The sequence below is a fragment of the Ictalurus punctatus genome, chromosome 5 (assembly GCF_001660625.3).
Source record: "Ictalurus punctatus breed USDA103 chromosome 5, Coco_2.0, whole genome shotgun sequence".
NCBI classification, from domain to species: Eukaryota; Metazoa; Chordata; class Actinopteri; order Siluriformes; family Ictaluridae; genus Ictalurus; species Ictalurus punctatus.
The window spans coordinates 22,345,295-22,371,576 of record NC_030420.2 but is presented as its reverse complement, the minus strand read 5'-3'; the positions used below and the strand labels follow the sequence as shown (position 1 = coordinate 22,371,576).

The window sequence follows — 26,282 nt, the reverse complement described above, 5'->3', positions numbered from 1 at the left end:
TAACATTGGGTTAAGGATAACGAAAAACGCAAAATCAAGCCATAACAAAACAAAACAAAAACACAAAACAAAAAACAAAAACAAAAAACAAAACTAAACTAAACAAAAACACTTCCTAATGGCCTAATGGTTTCAATTATCTAGGTCTATATTCCCATCAGTATCTAATGATTTTAATGGCAATAAAACCCATTAAACAAGTACACATTGAGGAGCTTCTTTTCAGCAGGATGTAACACACACACACACACACACACACACACACACACACACAAACATATATATATATATATATATATATATATATATATATATATATATATATATATATATATATATATATATAAAATGCCTCAGAATTAGCCTCACACAATTTTTCTTTTAAATTTACATTTAATTCACAATTTTACTCTAAAGCAAGTTGACAGACATTATCAAGGTTTTAATCCATCTCTCTGTGTTTAAAATGTCTTCAGAAACCCTGCCAAATTGTCAATGGTTATGGACATAATAAACACATTATAAACATATTATATGTATGGACATATACATTTACATTTTATGCAGTACTAGTGTCAGTACAGGCTATGTGCTATTGTTTGTGTTGGTACTGTAGTCAGTTTGAGCGCTGAGTGAGAGAGGCGCGCTTTCTGGCATCCTCTCTGCTCGGTCACGTCGTTTCCATTATAATCACAGTAGCGTCTAATTAAAACTGTATTTTTAATGTTTGTTTTTTATCCTGCTTCAGTGGTTTCTTGAATTTGTTTACCGACTTCCTATGAATAATTTCATCACTTTTAAGTGCAGTTCCTTTCCACTCCTCATTTTGAGCTAATGGTCTGACCTTTGACAAATCCGCCTTGATCATAATTCATCATTCATAATTTGTTAATTCGCTCATTCATTCATTCATTCATGTACCTGTTCATTTAAATTACATAACCAGACCATGTATTATGCGTTTAGGCCTGTGCTAGGACATCAGGAAGCCTATGAAAATATTGCAAACCATGAACAAATACATATTTACTATTAGGCTATATAAAGTGTTTCGAATCAATTAAGGCTCAGCTATAACATCCGTTAGTCAGTCACACACACACACACACACACACACACACACACACACGTTATTTCTATTAGATAAAATCAATTATTTTCAGTAAATTATATGCAGAGTGTCGGTTAAGACAGTCAGTGTGTAGCCTATAAGTGCGACATGAAGGTTATTTGCTAGGCCTATGTATTCAACAAATTCCACTATTAGGACGTCATAGGACATTTGGGGAAAGGTTGACGATCCAGCACGGATAGACTGGCTCTTATGCTCCCCACGGTAAATGCCTTGCTGTTTATACACTTGTCCATCAGTCTGTCTCCGTGTGGCCATACAGGTATCCAACGAAAGTATAAGACGTCTTTAAACCAACGAAAGCTGTGTAAGTGCCTTGTGTTTGGAGATTGCGTGCAGAGATTGTAACAGCAACGTCAATATCAACAGTCATGAGTTACTTGAAGAAGGTCTTTACAGAATTAATCAGCTCTGCATGTGTGTGTGTGCAGAAGGTGAGTGGGCTACAGGCTGCGTGTGGGTTTCTGCGTATAAGAGGAAGAGAGATGTGTTTATTTGTGGGCTGGATTTTAGACTTAATAATGCAGATAGCGATTAGATCAAATACTGCAAATGCTAAAATGTAATAGGTTACTAAAGATTTCCATGGAGCTAATTTTTGCTTGTGATACCATGAATTTGCACGCTAGACTAACCATGATGTGTTCTCTCTCTCTGTCTCTCTCTCTCTCTGTCACACACACACACACACACACACACACACACACACACACACACACACACAGTAAACCTTACATAAAGCTCTTTTGCATTCTTCTCTAATTAAGTACAGCAGTATTCATTACAAATTATTTTGTTCACAACAACCTGAGTAAAAAGTAGAATCTTAAAATATTTACATGAATTTAATTATTTTTATTTATTTATTATTATTATTTTTTAAAGCATTTGGTAGGCTATGTAATGTTTTTGCTTTAATGACAGTGTGCACTGGAGCTGGCATGGACTCCACAAGTTTGTGCAAAACCCTATGATCCATTTTGGATTAAATTAATCGGAGTGTCGTCTGAACACGCTTTAGTAGAAGAGATTAGCCATGAGGAAAATCTGACCTTTTGTAGAAAATCTGTTTTTCAATGTCACTAATTTGATTACATTTAAATAAAGGCATAGAAATAGTGCAGTCTTGAATAGTCAATATGTTGAACATTCACTGACTTTGTTTTAAATGTCTCGAAATTCTAAAACCTTCTCTTTATTTATAGTTTTAAATGGAAAAATAAATCCCAGATTTTCAGCGTGGTCTCAGACTATTGGACCCCACTGTAGCTACTGTATGTCCCAACATTTGATAAATACACACCTTACCAACCTTACCAGTTTTAGTGTTTATATTGGACCCAATTTTCCAGACCTATTTTAACAGTTGTTTCAGTGAAGTTTAATCCTATTGAGATTAAGGATGTTGCTCTTCGTGATATTAATCTTATAAAGTTATATTTGGGTTAAGAATGAATGAGAGATAGAACCATATTATATTTTGTCTAATCGTCTAGGCAATACATTTCTATCTCTAACATTTATTATTTTGACAAATGTTTTTATTTGTTAATCGTTTGCTTTATAACTTGCCGTAGCTTATTGTTAAATTGCCTTTCAGATATTTAACGGGCTGATGTATATTTAGGCTAGAAGATGCCAGCGCTAATTTTGTCGGGCTTTTTATATGAAGTAAATTAATATGTCAGTCGGAATATCAACTTCTCCTTCAGTTCAGAAAAGTAAGAAAACAAACGGACTTTGCTGTTGCAAGTTCAAGAGCTTTTATTTGTTTTGACAGATCTAACAGTTGTGCTTGAACATGCGCGCAACATGTTACTGCTTGGCGCATTAGCGTTGTTCAGTGTTGTATTTTACATAAAAGGGAAAATATAATAAATATGCAACCTGAACAAAAAACAAACAAACAAAACAAAACAACCCCACAGTAACTACTACTACATTTACTACTTCGACTAATACTAATACTACTGCTAGCCTATTACTACTACTAATAATAATCGTTTTATTATTATTATTATTATTATTATTATTGTTATTATTATTATTATTGTTGTTGTTGTTGTTGTTGTTCTTCCTCTTCTTCTTCTTCTTCCTCTTCTTCTTCCTCTTCTTCATCTTCTTCTTATTATTATTAGTAGTAGCAGCAGTATTGTTATCGCTGCAGCAGCTGCTGTCCTTGTTGTTGTTGTTGTTGTTGTTCTTGCTGCTGTTGTTATTGTTATGTTCACATTCATAATGGCTCCTTATGCCACTAGTTGCCTGTACAACTCGCCAGATTGGCCTACTATTTGAAAACAAATACATGATTTCGGATTCTCTTTTCTAGAAAATAATGGTATGTCTATAAAAATGGTTGAACAGAAATTGTGTTGTGGTTCTGCATCTTATCTAAATGTTTTAAAATATGAAACTATATACATGTAAAATATATCTGTAAAATACAAGGTTTTATTCATACAAGGATTCGATTAATTATAATGAATATTAGAAGATTATAGCCGGTTGTGCTTCTTGTTTGACAGTCGGGATGTGAGTTTTGCACACCGCTTTGATTCAATGTTGTTGTTGTTGTTGTTGTTTTTTAATAACTCTTATACGCACATCTCGTCACGTTTGAAACAAGGATCCTGACACTCATTGTTCACCACCATTTTTTATTATATAAGCCTAGGTGTGATTTTCTTGTCAAAAACGCATTCACAGGCTCATGGTGAGCCCTTGTTTTAAATTTCTTGCTGAAAATGTTCTTGAACATTTGTTTCGACAACATCTGCGTAGAAAAATAGTTAATTGGACAGACAGGAACTCCACGTGATTGAATTCTTGCTAGATTGAATCAGACCGCTGAATTCTCTCTCCCATACTTCTCGTTTCACGGCTCTTTGTTTCTGATCTCTGAAATCCCACCCACTTGAAAATGGAGACGCTACAGGGGCGAAAACGTCTCCCTCTCTCGAGCGCGCACAAACCTTCTCGATGTTAATAGCAGCCAGCGCGCGCGCTCGGAGCGCCACAATGGAGACCGAGAGCTGTTTGTCTTTCGCTTCTCCTCCGAACAGGACGACGCCAGAGCAGTCTCCAGGTCTGGAACATAATTCAGCCGCTTTCTTCCAGTGCGACGAGCTGCAGAAATCGCCACACGCTCAAGTCGCGCAGAGGCACGCTGGGCGCGCGGACTTCTTTACTGCGCGCTACGCTGCGAACGGCGCGCACGCGGACTTTACGCACAGCCTCGGTGCTTCCTCACCTAGAAAACACGGCAAGTACCTGGAAATCACCGCGACGGACCAAGAACCGTTATCCATAACCGAGAAGAGCCCGTTTTACGACAGCAGTTCCAATGGTGAGTGAATAAAGCAAGAATTGAAGGCTCGGCTTTGTTGAGACTTCAACTGTTATATCTAGAGTTATAGCACATAACGACGTATATACACAACAAATAACAAACAAATAAAATAAAATAAAATAAATAAATAAATAAATAAATAAATAAATAAATAAATAAATAATAATAAAAATAATAATGATAATGAACACTGATATATTTGTTTTGTTGAAAGTTGCTAAAAGTTTATATTTCTGCTTTTGAACACATCATTTTAATGTATTCTCTAACATAGGTCTCTAAAGAATGAACAAAATGTATTACACGTAAACCCAACATCTCATAAGAATATATTATTTATGTGCTAAAAGTTCAATTTAACGGTGTCTTTGACAACGTGGACAGTTTTCTGTGTAGGCCTGCTGCGGTGCGCTTATAAATAACACCTCATGAACCGCGATTACAAAATGTTGAAAAGAGATTAAACACTTTTAAAAAGTCGTGGTTGCATGGCCGTGGTATACGCTTTTATTACTTTATTAATTAATATTCAATTTAAAACATATATTTTATCATTGTATTTTGTTTAAAGAACGTGCTTCGTTTTTCTAACACTAATTCTTTGTTAAAAAACAAAAACAAAACAAAAACACAAAATACACACCACGATTTGTTTTTTTATCATATAATAGATGCTTTAATAATTTGTACTGGTGAGATTTAAATTATGAGATCGAATTTTATGCCTTACGTAAAAAAATATTATGGATTGGAATTAAGCACGCTTTGGAAATAATTAGGGTGAATGAAATACAGGCTATAATTGTTTTAGTGCATTTTAAACTGCATCTTACGATTCGCGCATCTTTTCAGAGAATAAACTTTAGCAGATATCTACAGTAATGCATGTGCATTTAATGCCTGTTTTTTTTAAAAAGACAAGACAATCCTTCTGTCGGTTTATTGATAAGGTTTATCTGAAATAAAATGATTTGATTGGTTTGATCAATAAATTGTTTATTATTATTATTATTATTATTATTATTATTATTATTATTACTACTACTACTACTACTACTTCTACTACTAGGCCTACTACTACTACTACTACTACTACTACTAATAATAATAATAATAATAATAATATATGGTCAAGTATTTAAAATGATCTAAAATCATTGATAAAATCTTTGGCTATTAAGGCAGACTGCGCAATACATTTGTGGTCAGGACCAAAATGCGCATTGTACGTGTAGTTAATAAGGCATTAAGAACTCAAACTTTGAAAAACTATCAACTTGCTCCATTTTCAAACTAACAAAGCGGCTCGCTCATTGAAACCAGGTCCAAAACCTGCAAATCAGATGACTCGAGGCCATAATTTATTATTTTTCCGAATTGTCTTTATTAACAAATTAAATGTCACCCAATTTTAGGATGAAATTGGGGGTTTTCAATTATACCGTAATAATTATTTTTTCATTGTTATTCATAGGCTGTATTTGCTAAACCAGTTGCGCAGTATTGTGGACAGCGGTGTCCTTCCTGTTCAGCTCTGACACTGTGTCACACCGGGCATGTTCTGAACACAAACAGCGACTTCCGGTCGTTTCAAATTACGATCTGTAGGAATCTCTGTAGGAATCTGTCAAAGGGAACTCGGTCAACTCTAATACCCCAATTTCAGTTTATATGTTGAAAAACAAACAAGGAAATCTTTTTGAGTCTGTTTGAGCATTGTTTGGAGCATTAAATGTTTAAATCTACCAATGGTAAATTTGTCTGTGTTGCTTCAACGGACAGAACGACAGTCCATACTGGTGATGACCGAGTTTTTATGTACTTTTAATTGGGCAGTATAATTAAAACATACCTTATTAATGGAGAGTATTGGCTGATATAGCCTGTGCAGTAATATAAGAAGCTCAGAATGAAGATCTCTGAATTTAACCACTGAAACAACACGCACTCTCAGTGGACTCGGATGTGCTGTGTATCAGCCTGATAAATATATCCACATTTTTAAGCAAGGGCAAAGATTCAATACATCTCAAATCTGCTGAACTTCTCATTCTTTTTTGAACTTCTCATTCTTCCTCATCCATTTTTCATAGGCTATCACTAACAACTTTCTCCGAGAGTAGCCTTACATTGGAACATTAGCAGAACCAAAATGATGGATGATTAAGGCTTTTTCTTTACAAGAAATAAGGATTATTTATAGGTTTCCTCCATCCATCCATTTTCTATCCTTACTGGGTCGCAGGGAACCTGGAGCCTATCCCAGGGAGTATCAGGCACAAGGCAGGGTACACCCTGTACAGGGTGCCAATCCATCGTGGGGCACAATCACACATACATTCACACATCCATTCATACACTTTTTTGGACATGCCAATCAGCCTACAATGCATGTCTTTGGACTGGGGGAGGAAACCGGAGTACCCGGAGGAAAACCCCTGAACCACGAGGAGAACATGCAAACTCCGCACACACAGGGCCATGGCGGGAATTGAACCCCCAACCTTGGAGGTATGAGGCAAATGCGCTAACCACTAAGCCTATAGGTTTCCTGTTTAATGCACACACACACACATATATATATATATATATATATATATATATATATATATATATATATATATATATATATATATATATATATATATATATATATATATATATATATATGCATTAAAGTAAAGTAATCATACTTCAGATTACAAAATGTAATATACAATCTGTCGGTTAATATAATTTAGACACTGGTGAATAATATAGCTTACAGAAACCAACAAAAGAACAAGAATTTGGCTACATGCTGTACGGATAGCCTGCAACAAATAATATTGTGACATTTAGCCTACCAAATTATGTAACACTCTTGGTTAATTTCAAATGCAAATACTCAGTGTTTGATTGCGATCTTTAGTGATTTGAAATGACTAGACGTGTTATAACATTGAAGACATTTTAGCACCTAAAATTTATTGATGAAAAATTTCTTTGTTACTTGTTAAAATCACAACCTCTCCTGTTCTTAAAAGAATTATGCTATATTTTCTGGATATGATGCACGGACCTGTCAGGAAGTACTTTCCTAATATTATTAAAATTGTTTTAACAGAAACAGCAAGCAATTTTTAAAAATGGACAAATGACATACAATGACCTAGAAAAAAAGGCTATTCAAGAATGTTTAAGTGTTTATTAGATATTTAAGTGTTCCTAGCTTCCTTAAAGGGTTCTATACGGAACATTTTACTTGGTTCTCCATTAAACATTTTAGCGTTCACCCAGAGGGACAACTAGAGGGTTCTACATTTCTATAACTGCACATAAAACTGTACTACATAACAAGCAACTTGGTTTCGATACAAAATCCGTGCTATTGGATGAACAAACCTCATTCCAGTCTGAAGTAAATGAAAACTGAAAAAAATAAACACTTGTGAATTTGTGTTTTGTTTGTTTGTTTCTGTGTTTGTTTTTAATTTTGAGCTTAAATGCGGAATCAAATCAGTGTCAATTCAGATATCACTGAGTGGTAATTTTCTACTATAAATTTATTTCTCATCACTCATCTACTGACTCATGGAAAATGTAAGCCCTAAGGGTGCAACATGTATGATTTGTTTATGTATTAACTGTTTTAGTATTACAAATTACCTGGAAATATATGAAGGGTCAGACAACATGGTTGTGTTTACGTGTACCTCCTAGTCTTGTTACGGACACTCCCCCAAGGCCCCTTCACTTCAAGGCAAACATGGGGGAATCTTTTACATAAGGAACAAGCAATTTCCAACATTTTCAGATTTTTATTGTCATTTATGAATGAGTTTATGTGTCTGTATTTAATAGCAGAAGAGCAGAATATTGTATCGAAGTTTAGGAATTACAGTTTATTGCTAAATTAGCAATCATGTTCATTGTCAAGAATATCTAACATATATGTTGGTCTAACACAGAGAGATCAGTGAAAGTCAATAAATGTTCTCTAGCAGGCTAGAAAAGCAACTTTATTTTTTGGCAAACACAGAAATATTTATTCACCTCTCATGAACACAGTGTTTTTGGACTCAAGCCCATCGATCTCTACATATATGAAGATAATCTAGTCCACTTTAGGGGACAGTTTCCCTCAAAAAGCACTAGACATCTAAATTAAAAAACAAACCCCAGATATTTCTCCCCCACATTATAGTAAACATTATTTTATGTTTATGGTTGTGCAAATCCTTTAGTTCTGTGTTTATGCAAACCAAATACAAAACCACATTTGTTTGTTTATCTTTGAAAATCATTTGTTCTCAGTTCTCTGGAGAATCAGTGCCAATAGACAATTCATATCACTGCATACTTAACATCTGAATATAGTCCGTTTGCATCCTATTTATAAGTGAATATATTATTTATTTAAATAATAGTTTACATGCATTTACTTTATCAAATTCAAACATTCAAAGAAATGATCAAAATGACAGTAAAATATTATTATACTATTCATTAATATAATACAGTAATGTACTATACCATACCGTGCCATACTATACTATACCAAAATAGTACAGAGGTGCAGTTTGAAGCATTCTTCACAACTCCTAGTTTGAACCTGAGCTCAGGTTACTGTGTTTCACAGGTTTCCTGCTACTTCCCAAAACATTCTAGTAGATGGATTGGATACTCTAAATTGTCATTTGTGTGATGGTGTCCCATCCACTACACTACACTACACTATACTACACTACACTATACTACACTACACTGCACTAAATGATACTACACTACACTACACAACACCACACTACACTATACCACACTATACCACATTATACTACACTACACTACACTATACCCCACTATACTACACTGCACTACACGATACTACACTACACTACACTACACTATACCCCACTATACTACACTACAGTATACCCCACTATACTACACTGCACTACACGATACTACACTATACCACACTATACCACGCTATACTACACTACACTACACTATACCACACTATACTACATTACACAACACCACACTACACTATACCACACTATACTACACTACACTACACTATACCCCACTATACTACACTACACTACACTATACCACACTATACCACACTACACCACACTATACTACACTATATCACACTATACTACACTTCACTACACTATAGTATACTATACATTTTTCTTACTGTTCATCATTACATTAAATTTTACAAAAAAAAAAAAGCAGTCTGCAACTATTTACTTTACGTCTACATTTTTGTTGGTTAGTACGGATTATAACAAACGGTACAATTTGTATAATGTTAAGAATAAGTTAAAGCACTTCAGCTTTAAAGTTAATACACTGACGTATGGCCTTCACAGGTGGAGAACTGCTTTCTGTCTTTGTATATGCATTTAGCAGTGTTATAATTATATGTGTTATATATTGTGAAAACAGGCTGTTTTTTGGGTAAGCTTTTACACACACACACACACACACACACACACACACACACACACACACACACACACACACACACACACACACACACACAATTTATATCTTCTGAAGGTTTATAGAGAACCAAGTCTTGCCTTGTCTCTTCTGTCCTCAGTGGGGGAGAAGTCATTGCCAAAGCCTTTGGCTTATCCTGTTCTGGACTCTGAATGCTGTGGCAAACTGAAAGAGTCTTCAGATGGACTAAATGAAGGAGACTCCATCGCAGACTCAATCAACTTGTCAGGCAAGAACAAGAAAAGAAGAAACCGCACAACATTTAGTACCTTTCAACTGGAAGAACTGGAAAAGGTCTTTCAGAAGACACACTACCCAGACGTGTATGCACGGGAGCAGTTGGCCCTGAGGACTGAGCTCACTGAAGCACGAGTACAGGTACTCTATGAGTCTTTGGTACATAAATCTATCTAAACACACTGACATTTTGTTTATTTAAAATCAAATTATGTAACTGGAGTTACAAAAATATGTCATCTGATTATTTTTTGTGAAAGGATCAGGACCATCAGTACCATAGCCTTTTCAAATTTATACATTTAATGTTAATTATGTATAATGTAAATTATAAATTTAATGTTATAAAGTTGAACAATTTTAGCATTGTAATATAAAATTTATATTTATATTACTTTGTAAGATAAAAGTATTTCTATAATCTTTTGTCTGTTTTGGGATACTTTGACAGGTGTGGTTCCAAAACAGAAGGGCTAAATGGAGGAAGCGGGAGCGATATGGCAAAATGCAGGAAGTGAGAAATCATTTTGCTGCTACATATGATATCTCCCTGCTCCCTCGCTCCAATACCTACCAGGTACACACATACAATGAGTACACCATAGATGTGTTATGAAGATGACACCCATTTTCATACTGCTGATCATACAAGATTATCATGTTAAGATATTTAGTGAAATATTCTATAGGTTATTTTATAACGATAATTTTTTCCTACCAATAAAGTTGTGCAACAAAATGTTCATGGACAATACTTTGGTCTATTTGATTTGATTTGATTTGATTCAACTGATTCATGTGTAGATGTGTGACTGATCACTCTGTGCATTAATTAGCCAGAGTTGAATTGTCTAGGACATCTACTGATTTCAATTCTGTCTGAGCTTAATACTTTTGCATGTGTATTTTTAACATTTATCATCTGTCTCAACTCATAGATGCAGGGTAACCTGTGGCCTGGAGGAGGATGTGCAGGAGGGGCCAGTGGTGGCTGTGTTCTGGGCACAGACAGCATGCCTTCTTCCTGCATGGCTCCTTACCCTCATCCCCATGCACACCCCCATGCTCATGGGCTAATGGGAATGTCTACATCCCCGACTCACCCTCCTCATCATCCTCATCCTCACCATCCAGGCATCAATGGCCTGTACTCCCTGCACAGCTTCCAGGGAGGTCTGGGGGCTCATTCCTTTGAGCCCAGCCCTGAGTCTGACTACAAGCCTTCAGGCCTGGTGGCACTGCGCATGAAACCCAAAGACCCTGGCAGCCTCTTGTCTTGGCCAACGTGACTGATATTTAATTAGGACTGTGCCAACATATAATCAATGGATTCACACAGAAATCCAAACATTAGAGTTTGGGACAGAGTCCATCTCTGATCGAGCAAGAGAAACAGTTCCAGTCCTAATCCTTTACTAGATTTGCAGTTGATGTAATAGTAATAACATAAATAAATGCCACCTGTATATGCTGTTTATATGTTTCCATATGGGAGCATGTATTTTGTTACTGTCAATCCTTTTAAAATATGCAAGGTTGCTTTAATGTTCAATTTTTAAAGAATGTATTCTATGAAATTAGCATAATTGTCCAAAGAAAAGGGTGACATTTTTATTTAAAGTAGTTAATCACATATTTCCAGTGTATACTGATTTTTATTGTACTATGACAGTCAATAAGTGGCTTTCATGTTTCAGTTGTGCTGCCATTAAAGTTAATTTGTAACTACAAAAATCCTATCCCCCATCTTCCCTGTTAATTCACAACACACAGATCCACATGACACATGATAACTGTATGCTTATAATATTCTTGTATTATTAGCAAAATTTAAGCACTTAGCAAATGGTCTTTCTGCATAATGATAATAATTGAACCTTCAGTATTTCCAAATATTATGGTACAATGGATTCAGAGCAGGCTACTCTTTATTTTTTTTTACTGTATGTAGTGTGTACTGCATGCCCATATCATTTTACAGTGAGGACAATCCTTAGTCAATGTAAAAAAGGAAGTAATGTGAGCCTATCTTAGTTCAGGGGGCCTTCAGATATCAGCCAATATAAGCAAGGGCCATTAAAAAAAATTGTTTACTCTTTAAACAGTATTGAACTTTATAAAGCTTCATATTTAATATCAGTGATGCATTTCAGGGCATCTTTCCTTTCATTAACAATGCTTTCTCCCAGCAGACATTTACTGCAACCTTAACGAATGATATATTTACATTTACGGCATTTGGCAGAAGCCCTTATCCAGAGCGACTTACCTTTATCTCATTTATACAATTGGGCAATCGAGGATTAAGGGCCTTGCCCAAGGACCCAGCAGTGGTAGCTTGGCAGTGCTGGGGCTTGAACTCCTGACCTTCTGATAAGTAACCCAGAGCCTTTAACCACTGAGCCACCACTGCCCTTATATAGTAACTTTTTGTATAATAACAATATAGTTATATACCATATTTCAAGGCGTTTGTTCAAGACACAAACTACAACCCATACTGAATGAAATCTGACAATCCTGCACAACGTGGTATTTTGCATGAGGAATTATTATTGGTGCTTCTGGAAAAATATTTTCTTCTTTTTCAAACCTACTTATATAGATCATACATTAACACTAAAACTCATTTAGAAATCCATTATGATTTCAGACTGTTAATACTCTTATTTTAACCATGACACCTTAATCATGCAACATAGATGCAGGAAGCACCTGGCATCCACTGAAGTGCAGCATGGCCGAGTAGGTATGTGGTACTGCACAGGACAGCTCCATCTGGATCTAATGACTGCATGCCAGTCCTGTCAGCCACTATTTCAGTATAAAGAATAACTAGGCTGTAACTCTAAAATAACATACTACAGTTTTAACATGTTCATAGCCATTTTCGTTGTTCTGATTATCTGAGTGAGCCTTAAAGGAGGATTGCTTCAGTATTTCCATTATACGTTAAACATCATATCTGTGCTGGACCACATTACGTGCCAGTCTGGCATACCATGTAATGCTGTAGTGAGAGAAAGGACATGTGTTTCCAATAGAGGAGAGAGAGAGAGAGAGAGAGAGAGAGAGAGAGAGAGAGAGAGAGAGAGAGAGAGAGAGAGACACACACACACACACACACACACACCCTCCACACCCACGGCTTAGAATTCCAGCCTGGTCCTTTGAGACAGACATGCTTCCCCCAGCTACACAGGCTTTGCTCCTATTAATGTAATGATTTAAGAAAAATAAAATACAAAAACAAAACTTTTGTGAAATCATTTCTTAACAGATATATGGAGTAAAAAATACTTTTTTAATGCTATTGCCATTAACAGGTTGTGCTTGCAGCAAAATAACTCTTTGTGCTTAGGCAGTAGCATTGGCCTACTGTACATGGCCTCTCATACTAAATAGTTTTAAATCTTCAAATGAAATACAACATAAAACAAAGGCAACCTGAGTAAACACACAATACAATTTTTATATTTATTGAAGCTAAAAAAAAAAAAAGGTTATCCAACACCTATCACCCATGTAAAAAACTAATTGCTCCCTTAAACTTAAAATCTGGTTGTACCACCTTCAGGAGCAATAACTGCAACCAAATGCTTCTGATAACTGGAGATCAGTCTTTCACAAAGCCGTGCTGGAATTTTGGCCCACTTTTCTTTGCAGAAATGCTTTAGTTCAGCCACACTGGAGGGTTTTCAAGCATGAACTGCCCGTTTAAGGTCCTGCCACAGCATCTCAATTGGTTCAGGTCAGGACCAACTAAACCAACTTCATGCTGTTGAAAAAATTCTATTTAAATGTTGTTGATTGAACAGGGTTTGTAGTAATCAGGCCTGGTTGAATCTAGTCCAACTGAACCCCATTATGAATGCAGTTTCATAGATTTGTGGAATTAGTAACTACGGGGGCAAATACATTTTCACACAAGCCCAGTTGGTATTGGATAACTTTTTTTTTTTTTGCATCGATAAATAATCATTTAAAACTGCATTTTGTGTTTACTCAAGTTGCCTTTGTTTTATCTTAGATTTTATTTTCTGAAGCAATTTAGTATGAGATATACACAAAAACAGAAGTAGAAAAAAGCAAATACGTTTTCACAGCACTGTACATAAGCCTATAATAGGTCACCATAAACCTATTTTTGTATACTAGTTTGGCTGTTTCTGGAAATAAACATTAATCAAATATTTGAAAATGATCATTTTTGCCTGACAGTTCTTTGAAACATTAGTTGAAAATGAAAGAAAAATAAATACCAATTTAGAAACATAAAATCTGCATCACAAAAGAAGAGACAGAAAAAATAAATATATACATTATTATTATTATTATTATTATTATTATTATTATTATTATTATTATTATTATATTGTATTTACAGTATATAAGTACGTGCATATTTGCAAGTCTTTTTAAAACTAAAAACACAGGTGGCGACATCTCTTGGACATGAGATGAACATGCTGAATTTGCTTCCCGTAAAGGTCACCGGTCTCAAATGTAAAAAAAAACAATTTACCCCATTTTTTGCAGAAATGTCACGCATTATAATGACAAAACGTTTTAATTCGCAGTGTACGTATATACCAATCAAAAGTAACTATTGTAAAATCCATAATAATTATTTTTTCAGTGTTTATTTCCGCATGCCACGAGGGCGAAGCATCTCTATGCGAAGAAAAGTCATCTGGGCGTTTACGGACTTCCGTGATTGACGTGAACTACAGCCATTAGAATTACACTGTGTCAGCTTAGTAAACCAATCAAATTCCTAGGGCGAGGAACGCTGTAGTCTATACAAGATGGCGTACGCGGTTGTTTTCCAGCTACACTATTGAGCGAATTGCAGAAATTTGTCGTCTAAATTAATTAATTACAGTAGTGTAGTCCCTTCGTAATTGTTTGTTAGAGACGCCGAATATCCATCATGAAAGGAAAGGAAAGGTCGCCAGTGAAAAAACGCTCCAGGGCCGTGGACGATGTTCGAGACAGGGGAGGAAGCCACCCGAGCAGTAAGAAAATGGGGGTTGTGGCGATTTCTGGCGGAAGCAACAATGGAAATAGCTCTTCCAAAAGCGAAGGAGGTTCGGCGAGAAGGAGTTTACTTGGAGACAAAAGGGATAGTCGGGACTTTGACGGACATGCTTCTAGTCGCACGGGAAACAGTCACAGCTACACCGGCCCCGTTGCTAGCGCTAGCAGCAAGAATCACAACTCGAGCCTGTCGCTCGAAGCGGCCGCGAGAGGCAACTCGCGTTCAGACCAGCGCAGCCAGCTCGCCGCTAACGAGAGTGAGTACAAAACGCTCAAAATAAGCGAACTGGGGTCGCAGCTGAGCGACGAGGAGATCGAGGACGGTTTGTTTCACGAGTTCAAGAAATTCGGCGACGTGAGCGTGAAAATTAGCCGCGTTAACGACGAAAGAATAGCTTTTGTGAACTTCAGGAGGCCCGACGATGCCAGGGCGGCGAAACACGCTCGAGGGCGCCTGGTGCTCTATGACCGCCCTTTGAAAATCGAGGCGATGTACATGAACAAAAGGAAAAGTCGATCACCCGTGGAGAAAGACCACTTTTCTGCCGTGGCTGGCCACAGACATTTGCACACCCAGAGGCCTCTGTCCCCTACTGGACTAGGTTATAGGGACTACAGGCTCCAGCAGTTAGCACTTGGTCGACTTCCTCCACCCCCACCGCCTCCCCTACCCAGAGAGCTGGAGAGAGAAAGAGAGTTTGCCTTTTATGAAGCCAGAGCAAGGCCCACCTACATTGCTGAACGAGCTGCTGCCTTTCGCGAAGAGGATTTTATTTCTCCCGAGGACGACCAAAGAGCTAACCGGACGTTGTTTTTGGGTAACTTGGACATTACAGTAACAGAAAATGATCTGAGGAGGGCATTTGACCGCTTTGGGGCCATCACTGAAGTGGACATCAAGAGACCCACCCGAGGCCAAAACAGCACGTATGGCTTTCTTAAGTTTGAGAACTTGGACATGGCCCACAGAGCAAAGATTAGCATGTCAGGAAAAGTGGTTGGCCGAAATGCTATTAAAATTGGTTACGGAAAGGCGACCCCAACAACACGCCTCTGGGTGGGGGGCCTTGGACCATGGGTTCCCGTTGCTGCGTTAGCAAGGGAGTTTGATCGATTTGGCACTATTAGGACTATAGATTACAGGAAAGGGGACACGTGGGCCTACATTCAGTATGAAAGCTTGGATGCTGCTCAGGCAGCTTGCACAAACATGCGTGGTTTTCCTCTTGGAGGCCAGGACCGACGGCTGAGAGTGGATTTTGCAGACACCGAGCACCGCTACCAGCAGCAGTTTCTGCAGCCGCTCCCGCTCCCGCCCCACTACGAGGTCATGGCTGAGTCTTTTGTTCACCGTGCAACCCCTGAAGCTATCAGGGTCCGAGAAAGAACTCCCCCACCACTGCATTTTAGAGAACGGGAGCTCTATGCTGGTGTGGAGTGGCCAGCCCCTGCCATCCGTGAACGTGTAAGAACTCCTGCATTTGAACCTCTGGAGCACTTGGAACGAGATCGACGGCCCAGAGAGCCATGGTCCCTGGAGCGGGAGCTCCCGAGCAGAGATGCTGCAAGAAAACGGCGCCTTCTAGAGGATGGACGGCACCTAGACTGTTCACCCGACAGCAGCAGTGAGTGGGCAGTCCGGCGCCGGAGAGCCCCATCCACTGAGGGCAGCCCAGGAGGTAGTAGTCGCGACGGCCGCTTCAGCGACTCTGAGCGTCCAATGAGGGCAGAGCGGCTGTCACCGGCACGAGAGCACCGCAGCAGCCTAGACAGGGTTCCTGGAGAGAAGCGCCTCAAGAGCAACAGCAGCCTGTCTGAGTCCAGCATTGGTGCAAGCCCGTCAGAAAGAAAACGTAAAGCAAATGAAGCAAGCAAAGGGCCTTCAAAGAGAGAGCGAGCTGAAGGTAGCTCCAAGGGCAGTCAGTCAACCAAGCAGGACACTGGTGGGAAGCTGAGCATGGCCTGGAATGGAATGCTGCTCCTGAAGAATAGCAATTTCCCAGCCAGCATGCACATCCTGGAGGGAGACCCGAGTGTGGCCAACACCCTCCTGGTCGACGGCAGCACGGGAGGGAAGGTGACGCAGCTCCGCATCACACAGCGCCTTCGGCTCGACCAGCCCAAGATGGATGAGGTGTCACGCCGCATCAAAGTGGCAGGCCCAGGTGGGTATGCCATTCTCCTTGCTGTTCCTGCCAGCTCCGAGGATGCATCTTCATCCTCCTCATCGACAGACCCAGCGGCTTCGACCCAGCGTCCTCTGCGCAACCTGGTCTCGTATCTGAAACAAAAGCAGGCAGCCGGGGTAATCAGTTTACCCGTGGGGGGCACTCGCGATAAGGACAACGCGGGGGTGCTGCACGCGTTCCCACCCTGCGATTTCTCTCAGCAGTTCTTAGATTCCTCTGCAAAAGCTCTTGCCAAAACAGAAGAGGACTATCTTGTCATGATCATTGTCCGTGGAGCATCCTAACAATCAGAACACAAACAAGAAAAAAGCATTGTTATAAAAAAAGAAATGTCTCATTTGCATGCTCTGTTAAGCCTGGTGCAGCAACCATAGTTTAAACAGTTATTAAAAGGGTATGTGTCATCTGTTCTGCCAAATGCAATGCATGAAAAACATCTCATATAGCAAAATTGGTTTTCATATTGCAATATTTGCTCACCATTGCAAGTTGAGTTTCCAAACCAAATCATTGTGATACTGTGCAACTGTTTGAAAGAGTGAAAGATAAAAGGTAGACACAATTTGAAAACTGAAGATTTACACTATACACTGTACTGCTGAAAATCTTATACATGTTTGTTTAGCCATTAGATTGTAAGCAGTTCCCTATATGGATATTAACAAGAATGTTGTTTCATGTAGGTATATTCTATATATTTTTTATTTAAAAAAAAAAGAAGAGGTTATTGAGTCATTGTGGTTTAACGCTCGGAACAATCAGTTAATGATGAAGAGAAAGTGTAATATAGGCCTAGGTGTGTAGTTCTATAGTTCACCTAAACAGTCCAGGTATTTCTCACTTAAAACTGCATGTTGACTGTTGTCCTGTTTTGAAACCGTTACGGGGTAGTTCACAGTCTAAAGTTTGCAGACTATAAACTAATGTATACACAACTGTACTTTAGTATTGAAGTGTTTATCAGTGTGTAACTGGGCAAGCATTTAATGAGGCTACAAATTGTTTTCTCCCAGTTTTTATTATACCCAAGGCATCTTGTAATATGAATCAGTGATTATTTTGGTCTTTTAATTCTAACATGCTTCAAAACCACCATTTGCACAGACAATTGCACATAGCTTATCCTTTTTTGTATTTGACAAGATCATCTGAAAAAGTAGTTCTATTGAGACATTTTCCATTTTTACGTTGCTTTTTGCTCTTCCCTAATAATTTCTGTAGTCATCCACTAGTTTTTACTGATTTCAGTGCTTTTTATTGTTTTTTTTCCTCCTTCCTTCTTTTTTTTATTTTATTATTATTTTTTAAAAATAAATTTTAAAGTAATCTTGCCCGTAGAACACAGTACAAAAATCAAAGAACACTTGATAGAATAGCAGTATGTAATGCATGTGGCTTTTTTTCCGTTTTTGTCAGCATTGGCCTCAGTTTTGTTCAATATGCCACATTAAAGGAATTGTTAAATTGATGTCCAGGTACTAAAATGTGAGTGGAAACGTGTTCCTTCCAATTTGATAAACATAATAATTCCTATGGTGATGTAATTCTTCTATGATCTATATTCCCCCATATATTAACACACTTTAATTGTCAGCTTTAGGCATACTTGAAGCAGGGCTGTACAATTAGAAGTGATCAAAGTATTTAGTATTTTTCAGTACATTAATAATGACTATGGTTCAGTGCAAAAACACAGAAGCGTTGTAATTGGTCAGCACATGTGATTGTGCAGTGATCATACCACTAAAGAGCATGCATTAATTATTGAGTCTACTTGTTTTAGTATGCTTAATTGTGCAGCCCTAAACTCAAGTATGTTTTAAGTTGAATAATGAGCTATGTATGATTAGTCTGAATAGACATGCAACATACTTTTATAACCCCCATCTGAAATTTTTAGCATTTATATCAATGTTGAGGGTTTTTTTTTTTTTTTTTTTTTGCAGTGTCTTGAGTCTAATTATTAACATAAGTGTTAATTCCATCTGTGTTATGCCAGCTATCATTTTAAAATCACACTAAATTACATTTTTAAAGCAGATTTAAAAATTGGTTTGTGAATTAAGATTATTAAGCTGTTCTATATGTATGGATGAGTAGGAGATACTGTACTTTCAGTAGCCATCTCTCAGGATGAAAAAGGACCGTTGCAACAGAGGACTTCCCATGGCCGGAATCAAAAAGATTGACAGGAGCCCTTTGGATGCAGAGGGGCAAGAGCTTTCCGTTTACTGATTGTGTATTCTCGCTGAGAGAGCAGCTTCACACTTGTGTAAATGTTTTTGTGCTTACACTTCCCATATTTAAACGGAAATATGACCGTCTTGCTTTGTGGTGTGTTTACCTGGTTTCTTGAAGGAGAGGAAAAAAAAGAGGAATCGCTCATTCACATCTTGCACAGCTAAGAAATAGCTGTCCACATACACACAAAGTGCACTGGCACTTATTTGATTTTGTTTTACTATCAATAAATTGTTTCATTTGAGGGAGAAATGTTCATTCGTTGGAAATGAATCGAAGACCAGCTCCTGCTGTTTTGCGGTTGTATTTCAATGGAATTGTTGCTGATTGTTTCTGCTCAGGAAAAAAAAAAATTCCCATATGTGGATCAGTGATGACATTAAGAGCCAAGAGCGAGAGCGTTTTATTCCCGCGTTGTCAGTGTTTTCCGACCTTGTGTCCCGGAGTTGCCTGGCTTTGCTAATTAACAGCCCTTGCACACTCCTGCCCTAAACCACCCCCTTATTCCCGAGGGAAGCGAGAGCAGAAAGAAGGGGGCTTTTGCTACTGTGCTCTCTGTAGCAGGCTTGTGCTCTGCTGCTGACCAAAGTCAGAGGGGAGATGTTGATTGCACAGACCTTCAGATAAGATGCGAGTTTTGCTCCAGCACTGCCACTGGTGTCCTCCACGGTTCTTCCCTACCTGCATCAGCTGGAAGAGGTCAGGTCTGCCGTAACCCAACTGCTTTGCATTGGCAGCACAACCACCTGCGAATTAAAGGTCAAATTTGAATGCTTTCTATTTCGGTGGAGCAGGCATTTGTTTACCCCATCCTTTGGTTTTTGCACATTTGATTTTATTTTTCCACTCCATTGAGATATCAGTACAGGAAGAGGATTTCCATGATCAGGAAAAAGGAGAGCGATATAGAAAGTAAAAAAAAAAAAAAAAAGCCCTTCTAGGCCCTGAAGGAAGGCTGATAGTTTTGTCTTCCTCCACTTTGCATTTGTGACAGAAGTATTTAAATCCACACCTGTCTTAAATTGACCCGAAATTCAAGTGTTGCCAACTAGACTGCCGGTTTCCTCAAACAGCACAAGAATTAACACACGGAGGAGGCACTTGCAAGAAGCTTCAGATGGAGAGGAAAAAGACCTCCTTTCTTCCTTAGTAAGCTGTTGTGTTCACCTTCATCACCTTTCCATCAGGTCATCCAGCAGTGAGTGCCTGCCTGATGGTGGTGAGTAGGGCTAGTGGGTTTTATACTGGGGCTGCTTCTCAAAGCCTGGCAGCGAAAGGTAAGTATCAGTGCAGGACAGAGTAACTCACTCATGTAGGATTTGACTGTTTACTTTTGCCACTAAACTGACAGTTCCACAGATTATATGACCCCATGTAGCGCCATTATTAATATGACTGGAGATGATTTTTGTCCAGTAAGTTCTGCATTTTCATAAATATGTATTTAAACATATGAATTCATGAGCTGAGTTGACATGTTTAGTAGTAATTAATAAAAAAGAATCTTCAACTTTTAGCTGTAAGTTAAAAAAAAAAAAAAATCTGGTTTGCCAGACAGGTTTAACTTGCACTGTAATTTCTGGCCATCATATATCACCAGTTTATGGGATTGTGGGACTAACATGCTTTAGAGGAGGTAAGTCTTGGACATATGGGGATTTTCATTGGTGTATCACTTTCTGCCTTTTAGTTCAGGTCTAGGATTAATTTTCAGAGATTTGTCTCTGGATAGTGACTAACTGTGGACAATTTGTTTTTAAAGGTAGGTTTGACTGCTTGCTGGGAAGCTCAATAATATAAGAAACTTTTAGGATCAGACTGAATTGAAATATTTGAATACACAAGCTCATAAATCTTTCCTCTGTCCATGTGAATATTATCTCTAATATGGAATTTACTGACTGGAAGGTGGTAATGACAAAAATCCCTAAGATAACTGAACATGAGTGCTTCAGTGCCTGGTCAATTTCTTTGGAGCTGTTTTAAAAAAAAAAAAGGCCTTGTTGAGGCACCAGATTATAAGAGATTTAGCATGTGGAAATTTCTTCGTCCTCTGAGCAATAAAAGAACATTTAGGGCCTGATCGATGACGGTTCGGCCTATGATTCGGTTTTAAACGTAGACATGTTAGAAATGACTAATCAGAAGTTGTGCTCCGATAGGCTTTTAATTTGCCATCATGTCACCTACCAGTGGTTCCCAAACCTGGTTGTGGATTCCACTGCACTGCACACGTTCAACCGCTCCATGGTGTGTGTGTGTGTGTGTGAGAACAGGGAAATTGGGAAAGAGTGATCTATTCTTGTTTACTGAGCGAAAATGAAATATGTAGCAAAGCCATAGCATGCTGAATAAAATAATCTACTGACCTGATCTACTGACAATGTGCTGAGTAATGCGCAGGTCACAGTTTATTATGTAAATATTTAGACCAGGCGTATTGTTTTTCTTGGCAGATTTATGTGCAAATCAGAACAACAGCTGGTTGGCTTCAAATTTCTTTGACCTTGGAAGGTTATAAAACTAATATAAATACTGTATTATGTACGCAATGTTATTAGTCATGATACTACCAGTAATAGGATAATAGTAATAAAATAATAGGATTTTTGGACAGTATATTAACATTGATGAGGTTAAAATATATATATATATATATATATATATATATATATATATATATATATATATATATATATATATATATATATATATATATTACATACACACACACACACACACAGGAGTGACAAATTAAAGGAAAAACAACATAAATTGTCGTAATGGGATCCGAGCAGCTTCAGTGTGTTCCTTGTCATTCTACAGGTCTCTGGATTTGTACTGGAGGGATGAACATCATTCTTCCAAAAGATATACCCCTACTAGTGTTTTGGTCATGGTTGTGCAGAACACGAACACCACAGTCCATAATCCTCCATAGGTGTTCAGTTGGGTTATATCTGGTGAATGTGAAGACAATAGCATGTGATTTACTGCATTTTCATAGTCATTAAACTATTCAGTGAGCCATCCTGGAGGGGGGAAGGGTCATCCTGGAAGAGACCACTCCCATCAGGTTAGAAAAGTTTCCTCATGGGACGAAGGTGATCAGCCAGGATTGTTTTGTAGTGTTTTTTAGGGACTCTTCCCTGTTCTCAACCCTGGTCATGGAGTACCCGTTGTCCTGTGTTTTCCTGGTCTAAAACAACTGCTTAAATCAACCTGATTAACAGCCCTTTGTGAATTGAAGAGGGTGTGTTAGAGCAGGGAAAACACTTGAATGTGCAGGACGCCATGACCGAGACTGGGAACCTGTGTTGTAAGGGGGACAAATGGAGCCAAGCACTGCCAGCAAAATGCCTCTGACAGCAACAGTTTTCCTGTTTTCATCTGTTTGCATGTGTATATATGAAGTATAAGATGTTAGATTTGACATCTGCATAACTCGGGCAGATTTTGAAAGTTTTTAAAATCAGACCTCTGTAGAAAACAAGGAAACAATTTGGGTATCAATCAGTTTGGTGCAAGAGTAAAATGGGGTTTGTGTCTGGGGAAAGCCTGGACATTCTGCTAAAGGCAGATACTGTAATATTTGCAACTGTAGTAAACAGTTATGGAGTTGTAGACTATAAGATTATTATTGTTAACATTAATACTTCATTATTGTTCAACTGAATCCTTTCTAGGCTGATGTGGGAAATGTGACAGCTGCAGTAGTGAAGTGGTGAGCAGTTTGTCTCCGTAAGCGCACTGTGGGTAATAATCTTCTCTCTTCATTTTTGATATGACGGTCAGTGTTTATTTGTATTTATTCACTTATTTTTGTAACAGTACCAGTGGTGGTATTGGATTGTGAACTTCAGTCCAGATCCAGTTCATCTCTTAGTCCATAAAGAATCATGAGCTACAATTATTACTTCCAAATGGTGAGTAGTTGAACTTTAGTTTATATGTGATGTGTATTTAGTGGAAATCTTACTAGATTTGTTTTTGCAATTGCTAAAAATATTATGATTGTATGTAGTATTATTTGTGAATCTTGTTTAAAGGTGCACAAAATGTTTGGAATCTTGCTGATACCATTTATAACTGCATACATGTATCTGAAATCACAATAAAAGCAGTATTTTTCTATTGGTTTGTGTTGTTACAGTCAAGAAAGCCATCCTTTTGAAATCCCTATCAGAAACCTCATCAGAATAGTGTATGTTGTGAACACAGTTTATATGAAATTCAAACACATTTTCCATTTGTTTTAATTTCAGTTATGGAAAACTTCACAATCATAAGAAGTCCACCCTATTTTTTTTTACACTTCCAAAATTTACACAGTAACACACATCCATGTATAAAAGACAGACTTCATGTTCACACACTGAGTGGTGAGACTACACTGAGCTGACACATTTCTTATGCTACTCTGTAATTGTTTTATTCTTAAACTTCAATCTGTGGCTCATAGAGATACCTTTATTGCCATTAAATATTAACTTCCATGGCCCCATGAGAAAAAGTCTTGGGAGATTGAATAAGAAGTGCTTCCCAATCGCACTGAGATGTTCAAACATGATACAAAACACTTTACTAAACAGTCAGTCAGAACAAACTCAGATTTTCAACAGGAGTGTATTTAATTGGTGCTCCTATAAATGCTACTTACTTAGTTCAGTTTTTGCCACTTTTTGATCTTTGTGAAATTAAAAAAAAAAAAAAAAAAAAAAACCCACACTTGTAGCACTCCAGCATACTCACAACAATTAGCACTGTACAGTAATTAATGCTAGCTTTCAGTAGTAGTACAACGTCTGCACCACTAGAGGACTCTGTCACAAAAGAAACTATATGGCATATAAGAAGCAACCATTAAATAAACAATTACTAAGAAAAGGTTTTGATTTTAAAAATAAATGAAAAAAGTCCAATTCTACACAAGCTTGAGGGTAAAATGCAAAAAATAATAAACAGTCTCTCTTGCATCTTTGGCTCATATCTCAATAGTTAGTACAGTTATGCGGTACATCAAAAGCAACTACTACAGAACACTACAGTTATTTCAATACAAATGAATGTTTTTGAAAACAAAAGGTCTAACAATAGTGTAGCTATAAGCACAGTGCCCTAAATCTTTTAGGCTGAGCCCTTGAAGTATTTTTACTCCTATCAGGTTTAAAGCGGTTTAAAGCCGTTTTGTTTTGGAAATTCTTTTAATCTTAGTCAGTGGTTGCTGGCACAATTGTAATTTGGGACCACCAGCTAAAAAAAAAAAAACTATTTCCAAGATCCAGAGACACAGTCACCCAAATACACCTTCCAACATACCTTAAAATAATTATAATCCATTTTACGTAGTGTTTAAGCCTCATATATGAATATGAAGATTGCAGATCGGAACTTTGCTGATGACTGAGCATCAAAATAAACCAATCTGATTTGCTGCTTACGAGGAAAAACTTTGACCTTGGACCAGCAAGCAAATTGCATAGAGAATAATCAGCATTTGGTACATTCAATTAGTTAAGCGTTTTAAGGGTAATTTTTATAAATATTGTCATATGCTCTGATCAATAGTACACATGCTATTATAGCAAGCGAAAGGAACTACACACCAACTGTCTGCCTTTATTTATATATATATATATATATATATATATATATATATATATATATATATATATATAAAATTACACAGTGCCCTCTACTAATGTTGGCACCACTGGTAAATATGACCACAGAAGCCTGTGGAAAAATAGTCTTTATTGTTTGATCTTTTGTTCATAAAATTCACAAAAATTATTTGCTCTCATGGATATCAAACAGTTGCAAACACAAAACAGGTTTATCAACAAAAAAAATGTGTGTGCCACAATTATTGGCACCCTTTTGAGGTCCATGCTGGTGGACTCTCCTCTTCAGCTCACCCCACAGGTTTTCTATGGGTTTCAAGTCTGGGGACTGAAACCCGTAAACCATTTTTGTGTTGATTTTGATGTATGTTTTTGGATTATTGTCCTGGAAGATCCAAACATGGCCCATTTTAAGCTTTCTGGCAGAGGCAGTCAGGTTTTCATTTAATATCTGTTGATATTTGATAGTCCATGATGCCATGTATCCTAACAAAATGTCCAGGTCCTCTGGCAGAAAAACAGCCCCAAAACATTAAAGAGCCACCACCATATTTAACCGTGACATGAGGTACTTTTCCATATAGCTACCTCTCTGTGTGCACCAAAACCACCTTTGGTGTTTATTGCCAAAAAGCTGAGGCTTTTTTCCTTCTTCCAAACAACTTGTGGTGACATCAGTGACTTCAGATTGTAGATTTGGAGACTATCTGATCCCAAGACAAGAGTAACTTTTGCAATTCTCCAGCTGTGATCTTTGGAGATTTTTTGGCCACTCTAACCATCCTCTTCACTGTGCGTTGACACAATATAGACATGTGTCCAGTTCCAGGTTGATTCATAACATTTCCAGTTGACTGGAAGTTCTTAATTATTGCCCTGATGGTATAAATGGGCATTTTCAGTGCTTATGCTATTTTCTTATTGCCACTTCCCATTTTGTGAAGCTCAACAACCTTTTGCCACACATCACA

General features: G+C 37.7%; 2 protein-coding genes and 1 long non-coding RNA gene across 3 annotated transcripts in view; all 3 read left to right on the top strand.

Annotated features, from left to right (window-relative positions):
• The first annotated feature begins 3,835 nt into the window (after window positions 1-3,835).
• On the top strand, window positions 3,836-11,914 carry alx3 (ALX homeobox 3). The gene is made up of 4 exons (XM_017467405.3): window positions 3,836-4,478; window positions 10,081-10,358; window positions 10,669-10,794; window positions 11,156-11,914. Exons 1-4 carry the CDS (start codon window positions 4,112-4,114, stop codon window positions 11,504-11,506), a joined length of 1,122 nt encoding a protein of 373 aa, XP_017322894.2. The 5' UTR covers window positions 3,836-4,111; the 3' UTR covers window positions 11,507-11,914.
• Window positions 11,915-14,991: 3,077 nt separating this feature from the next.
• Window positions 14,992-19,945, top strand: rbm15 (RNA binding motif protein 15). The gene has a single exon (XM_017468528.2). The coding sequence runs from the start codon at window positions 15,151-15,153 to the stop codon at window positions 17,728-17,730; it is 2,580 nt and encodes an 859-aa protein (XP_017324017.1). The 5' UTR covers window positions 14,992-15,150; the 3' UTR covers window positions 17,731-19,945.
• A 2,465-nt stretch (window positions 19,946-22,410) lies between these two features.
• Window positions 22,411-26,282, top strand: part of LOC108264950 (uncharacterized) — a 6,223-nt gene continuing 2,351 nt past the window's right edge. Inside the window, exon 1 of the long non-coding RNA XR_006982556.2 lies at window positions 22,411-23,613. This is a non-coding gene — a long non-coding RNA (uncharacterized LOC108264950). The remainder of the gene's footprint in view (window positions 23,614-26,282) is intronic.